The sequence below is a fragment of the Hakea prostrata genome, chromosome 9 (genome assembly GCF_041222555.1).
Source record: "Hakea prostrata isolate BN-2017 chromosome 9, UWA_Hpros_2, whole genome shotgun sequence".
Taxonomy (NCBI): domain Eukaryota; kingdom Viridiplantae; phylum Streptophyta; class Magnoliopsida; order Proteales; family Proteaceae; genus Hakea; species Hakea prostrata.
This window is the reverse complement of record NC_142608.1, coordinates 53604001-53610878: the sequence shown is the minus strand read 5'-3', so window position 1 is coordinate 53610878 and position 6878 is coordinate 53604001. Positions and strand designations below refer to the sequence as shown.

The 6878-nt window shown below is 38.8% G+C and overlaps 1 protein-coding gene across 2 annotated transcripts; it reads left to right on the top strand.

The window, feature by feature from the left end:
• Positions 1 to 1023: 1023 nt before the first annotated feature.
• LOC149005560 (alpha-glucosidase-like) lies at positions 1024 to 6103 on the top strand. Of its 2 annotated transcripts, XM_089169530.1 has the most exons (6): positions 1286 to 1347; positions 1742 to 2067; positions 2348 to 3075; positions 3167 to 3397; positions 3548 to 4197; positions 4298 to 6103. In XM_089169530.1, the coding sequence occupies exons 2-6, from the start codon at positions 1757 to 1759 to the stop codon at positions 5195 to 5197; spliced, it is 2820 nt and encodes a 939-aa protein (XP_089025656.1). In that variant the 5' UTR covers positions 1286 to 1347; positions 1742 to 1756; the 3' UTR covers positions 5198 to 6103. The 2 variants fall into 2 exon arrangements, with proteins under 2 accessions (XP_089025657.1, XP_089025656.1); XM_089169531.1 differs by lacking the exon at positions 1742 to 2067 and having other exon boundaries at positions 1024 to 1347.
• The last annotated feature ends 775 nt before the right edge of the window (positions 6104 to 6878 follow it).

The following is a 6878-nucleotide window of genomic DNA, read 5'->3' as shown; positions in this document are numbered from 1 at the left end:
AGAAGGGATTTCTCTATTTTATATTAGTAAGTCTGCATTTTGGATCCATTTAATCTCTTGTCTACTCAACTCTTCTTTTTTTTTTTTTTGGTAGAAATCTACTCAACTCTTCAACATAGAAGAAGTTTTGTTAAACTCTCTTACAAATTCATCCAATGCAAGAACTCTTTTCTTAACAATCAAATTTATTATTCTTTTAATTAAAAAAAAATCCTTTTTAATCCTATATGTTGTTGCCCAATCCTGTTCGTCTCTTCAGCCGGTTGAACCTACAAGAATGGGATCGACCGTGGAGGTCGAGTTAATTTTCACCTCCGACGATCTAGTTAGGGATCCGACTAAGGAAGACAAGAAAGTAATGAACAATAAGAATTCGAATAGTGATAGTTCTATTCAGCGTACCTTTCTCTTGTGTTCTTATACATTTTTATAGCTTTTCTAAGTATGAGTTTGAGTGGGATTCAAACTTTTAGTTAGGTTTCGATCCGAATCTTAGTCATTGAGTCCTACTCAAATATGAGTAATTGAGTCTTGATTGAATACCATCTCTTTGGCTAGAGTCTTATCTAGATTTACCTTGCCATTCAGACTTTGTACTTATTCAACCGACCTTAAGTTGGTCGGTCCAACTTGACCCGAGTTGGTCGAGTTAGGCTCAAACCGATCTAATTTGATTGAACTGGGCTCAAATCGAACTGATTCGAGTTTATTTATTCTTTCCTCATCACTATAAATAATTAATTAATTAATTGGAGATCTGCCGCTAGTTGATTACCCACAAATACGTAAAGACAAAATTGGATGACTTGGTCAGATCAATTAGTCCTTGGATAAGGGGATAATTTAATCAACCACAAAAACTACGTGAAGACAAAATTGGATGACTTGGTCCGATCAATTAGTCCTTGGATAAGGGGATAATTTATTTTAATATTTTTAATATCATTATCTTAAAATTTCTTCTCCACACTGTAAGTACCCTATGAGATTCTACTATTTTTTCTCCACCTTTTCAAAAAAAAAAGTAAGTACCCTGGAAGTCGTGTATTGTCTATGTGTTTCTTTCTCTTTGTCCTCAGCTCAGATCAATCCAACAATGGCAAAAATGAGTGAAAAACCTCATCTTCTGCTTTGTTTCTTATTCCTTTCTTCCTTCTTCTTCTTCTTCTTCTTTTCCCCCTCAAATGGAAATGTTGCTGAAGAAGAACCAGTTGGGTATGGCTATTCAGTATCCAATCCATCAGTCTCCATCAATACTACCAGGAAGACATTGACTGCCAATCTCATGCTTATAAAGTGTTCCTCCATTTATGGCCAAGATGTTCAGAACCTCAGCTTTGTTGCCAGGTAAAAGAAAGACTTACAGCAAATTCTAAATCCTAAACCATATTTTAGTTTCATCTTTTTCATAAATTTTACTCCTTAATCGTATGACCCATTATGAAAATGGACGCTCAGCACGTTTAGATCTGAGATCCTTCCCATGTCTAATCATATGGAGTTGGATCTAGATCTAGTGAGTAAGCTTACTTGGGTTTGGTTTCTCAGTTTGACCCAGTAAATCTCCATTTTATAAGCCCAAAAGCTCAGAATCTCAGATTTTCAGGCTTTGTTTTTGGCAGCCAATATAATCTTCCCACCCATAACTAGTGATAATATATAATAAGAATTGCTTAAAGCACACTATATCTAAATAAGTCCAAGTGATTGGGACAGATAGTGACCAGAATTTCCTATACAGAGACTGAAAGGAACGATGTGGTCTGTATTTGCATTTCTCCGAGCATTTTCACCCAGTCCCCCAGTCCCTCCCCTTGATCTAACTATGGAAAGTGAAATGAAACCACACTGTCATCGTCTTCCCTTCCTTCTGCTCCTTCCCTTCTTACTTTCTTCCTTCTTCTCACCAACCCATGAATACGGAGATGAAGGATCAGTTGGGTATGGCTATTCAGCTCATTCGATCTACTTCAGCCCCTCAGGGAATTCATTGACTGCTGATCTCAGATTGATCAAGAACTCTTCTCTTTTCGGTCCTGATGTTCAGAATCTTCGTCTGCTTGTCAGGTAACAAAAAAGATAAGTTCCTCTGTTCAATCTTTTCTTGGTCTCTTCCGTTGTGTTTTTTGATCATTCCTTGTTAATGAGTTGACTTCAAAAGAACTTACTGTCTTCGGCCTTGGATCTTCCAATTTAGTGACTCTGTCTGTTTAATCCACCATGAACATCCAAGATTTTTGCAGTTGGATCAGTTTGGAGAAGGAGACAAGTTAGAGACTGGAATCTAGAGAAAACATTTCTATGTACATATATACTGAAACTCTGCTATTGTTTAATTGTTTTGTAGTTTTGAGACTAAGGACCGTTTGAGGGTTCATATCACTGACTCAAGCCAACAGAGATGGGAAATCCCACAAGAGATCATCCCCCGCCAACCCCTTCTCCCCCACCGATCCTTGTCGGAAAACCGCCCTCACCAGTCGGTAAACAACCAATTGCTCCTTACAGAAAACCACACTCTTTCTGTCCCAGATTCTGACCTCATCCTTTCCATCCATTCCAAGCCATCCTTTGGATTTTCTGTTGCCCGAAAGTCCACCGGTGATGTCCTTTTTAACTCTTTGCCGGAGGAGCCAGATCCTAGCACCAGGCTTGTCTTCAAGGATCAATACCTACAAATTTCATCTTCACTGCCAAAAGACAGAGCATCCATTTATGGCTTAGGAGAGCATACTAAGAAGACATTCCGTCTAACCCCCAACCAGACACTGACAATGTGGAATGCCGACATTGGAAGTGCAATTCCGGATATGAATCTCTACGGCTCCCACCCATTCTACATTGATGTCAGGTCACCTTCATCAGATGGCAAAGTTCCAGCAGGGAGTACTCATGGTGTTTTGTTACTCAATAGTAATGGAATGGATGTTATCTATGATGGTTCTCGCATAACATATAAGGTCATTGGAGGTGTTCTCGATTTCTACTTCTTTGCGGGGCCAACTCCAAGATCTGTAATTCAGCAATACACAGAACTCATTGGTCGGCCAGCTCCAATGCCATACTGGTCATTTGGTGAGCACTCTTAAGATCCTTTTTGTTCATATCTGTTACTGTAATGACCAGTGAGAGTATTTATTTATTTATTTATAATTGATTTGTATAGGTTTTCACCAATGTCGATATGGGTACAAGAATGTCTCTGATCTTAAGGGTGTAGTTGCTGGGTATGCAAAAGCAAGAATTCCATTAGAAGTCATGTGGACAGATATTAACTACATGGATGCCTACAAGGATTTCACTCTTGATCTTGTAAACTTCCCACAGGAACAGATGAAGGAATTTGTTAATCACCTTCACCAAAATGGGCAGAAATATGTGATCATAGTGGATCCAGGTGAGAAATAAAGGATCTCCATAGTCCACACCATTGGTGTAGAATTAAAGTAGACCAACTGAACCCTTTGATGATCAGTTGTTATATATTTTAGTACATGATTTTGTAATTTTATCACACCATAACAAGTATTTTGCCAATTCCTTACAGGTATTAGCGTGAATAACACTTACGGAACTTACATACGGGGTATGCAGAAAAACATCTTCATAATGCACAATGGCACCCAATACCCTGGAAAGGTATGGCCAGGTAGTGTCTATTTCCCTGATTTCCTGAATCCAACAACAACAACCTTTTGGGCAGGAGAAGTTGAAGCATTTCACCAGGTACTTCCTTTTGATGGCCTTTGGATCGACATGAATGAAATCTCCAACTTATACATAACTTCTGCTCAATACTCCAATTCCACTCTCGATGATCCTCCTTACAAGATAAACAATAACAATACCCGAAGACCAATAAATGTAAAAACTGTCCCTGCAACAGCTCTCCACTTCAACAATATCACTGAGTACAATGTCCACAATTTGTATGGTTTCTTAGAATCCAGGGCGACGCATGCTGCCTTAATCAAAACAAGGAGTAAGAGACCATTTGTACTCTCTCGGTCAACTTTTGTGGGATCAGGTAAATATACAGCACATTGGACTGGTGACAATGCAGCAACATGGAATGACCTAGCATACACAATTCCTACTATGTTGAGCTTTGGGCTTTTTGGAATTCCAATGGTTGGAGCCGATATTTGTGGGTTTATACGGGATACCAATGAGGAGCTTTGTCGTCGTTGGATTCAGGTAAAAGCACGAGGATTTGCAAAAATCTAATGCTCACAAATAGACAAACATACATGATTTGTTTTCTCCAGACTTTTCAGTGACAGATTTTGTTATGCAGCTAGGCGCATTCTATCCTTTCGCAAGAGACCATTCAGACATTGAGAAAACACGTCAAGAGCTCTATCTCTGGAAATCAGTTACCATAGCAGCAAAGAAGGCACTTGGACTCCGATATCGTCTACTCCCCTACTTCTATACATTAATGTATGAAGCACACACTAAGGGAACCCCCATAGCAAGACCCTTGTTCTTCTCATTCCCTGAAGATGTCAAAACCTATGAAATTGATTCACAGTTTCTAATTGGCAAAGGTGTTATGGTTTCACCTGTATTAACACCACAAACAGTTTCAGTCAATGCCTACTTTCCAACGGGCAATTGGTTTGACCTCTACAACTACTCAAAGTCAGTGTCAGTAACATTTGGGAAGATCATCAAACTCAAAGCCCCAGCAGAACATATCAACGTTCATGTCCATGAAGGCAATATTTTGGCCATGCAGGAGGAAGCCATGACAACACAAGCAGCCCGGAAGACAGGGTTCCAGCTCTTAGTGGCCATCGACAGCAGTGGTGGCAATACCACTGGAGAACTTTTCCTGGATGATGGAGAGGAGATAGAAATGGGAGGACAAGGAGAGAATTGGAGTTTTGTTAAGTTCTATAGTGAGGTTGCAGGGAATGAAGTAATGGTAAGATCAAAAGTGGTGAAGGGGGAATATGCATTAAGTGAAAAGTGGGTTGTAACAAGGGTGAGTTTTGTGGGTTTGAAACAGATTAATGGATCCAACAGGTACAAATTGCATATCAAGGGGAAGCAATTGAATAAGAATAAAACAAGAAGAGTGAGTCTAAACAAAAAAGGGGAGTTTGGCACTGTAGACATTACAGGGCTAGCATTGCTTGTGGGAAAGGATTTTGAAATAAAGCTGCAGTGGAAGAAACAAGCTGAATTATGAGATAATTATAATGAACATTGAAACACAAGGAGAAAACTCAGTTTTTTCCCTACAAGGAGCATCTTCTGAAATTCAGTTTATGTTGCCCACGTGTCATAATGAATAACACAAAAGTTTGGTAAAGCACTTTTTCCCAAAAATATTTCTGCATCTCTCCTAAGACTCAGCAGCATGTCCAACTTGCTTATGTTATTTTCATGTTTTTTTGTGGGAACTAAGGTGTCCAGGGCAGCTTATACATGACTAGTCTTAAGGGGTAGCTTGATATATAAGGGTGGGGGAAGCTTATATACAATAGAGGATCAAAATCATTGACTCCTCGGTGATGTAAACTCTTGACTCTTTACTTATGCGGGGTTGGTCCGACCAAGCCAACCCCCTGGAGTTAGTTGTTTTCATTTGTTCATAATATCCTTCTTCCAAGACATGAGTCTATAGGCTATCTGTATTCAAGAGATTGTAAGTTGGTTCCTCTATCAGTTGGATTGCAATGTACACAACTGTGTTCTTCTCATGAACATCTTGTCTGGTGCCATAATCCATTTCCCACCAACTGAAACTTTCCTTGATAGATTGGGTATTAATGGGTGTAAATCATCTGGTGAAATAGATCATTTCAGGATTCACCGACATGAGCTTATTAATCTTGAATGTTCATTCTCTCCTACAAGATTAAGGGTTGTGCTTATGAGTAAGGTGATAGGGACTAGGAGACACTGCTGCACCATATTACTTGATATGACTTGTATTGATGTATAAACACTCTTGTACTTCATTCATAATATTTAAATCAACTACTTCTACATGGTATCCATTACTTAATCGGGCCTCTGCCCTAAGGGTGTCAATTCGGTACCGAAACCATGTAACCGTACTGAACCGCGCCGTTTAAAACCATACTGTACCGCACCGTTTCATATTTGGTACGGTATGTACCGAAAATCATTTTCTGAATTCGGTATGGTACGGTTTTGGTATGAGGATCCATACCGTCGGTATGTACCACATATCGTACCGCAAAACCGAATATCAAAACCAAATTTTGAATCGAATTTCATACCGTATTTGGGTTATTTGTGTAATTTTCTCTTTCAACTTATAACCCTAACATTTAGCTTTAGCCTTTAGTTCCATGCAATTTAGAGCTTCATTTTGTTTATTGGGCTCCAATTGTCATAAGCTTGGTGGTACACTTGTACTTTTGTATCTCTAATTCTCTATTAATGGTTGCTGGTCAAAGCTTTCTCAGATAGTTAGTTTCATGGATTTTACACTTCTGGGCAAAGCCTCACTTGACAAAGTTGATTCTAGGTTAAGGAAAAAGCCCAGCTAGCCCAACCCAGTTTTGTCGCAACCTTAAAAATGCAAAATCGATATAGGTGTAGAATCTAGGCATAAGAATGTTGAAGATACCGATACTTTTGTATTGCATTGCAATAAAACAATCAATTTATTTTATACTAATTTCAACCGATTTCCTGTAGTATTTTATGATGAAACAAAAGCAAGTTCAAGGTAATCTATATATGTGGGGTTTGTGGGGGTAAAACCCAACATTATGATTAGAAAAATAGACTTTCTCATACCGAATTTATACCGTACCAAATACCAAACCGTGTTGTTTTTTCATACCGATTTTATACCGAAATCATACCGCACCGCTTTTTAAAATACCGTTTTC

Coding starts and splice junctions, on each gene's coding strand:
- LOC149005560 (XM_089169530.1), top strand. CDS start 1,757: ATGTGGTCTGTATTTGCATTTCTCCGAGCATTTTCACCCAGTCCCCCA. Junction 3,398..3,547: donor TGTGATCATAGTGGATCCAG/GTGAGAAATAAA, acceptor AATTCCTTACAG/GTATTAGCGTGAATAACACT. Junction 4,198..4,297: donor TTTGTCGTCGTTGGATTCAG/GTAAAAGCACGA, acceptor TTTGTTATGCAG/CTAGGCGCATTCTATCCTTT.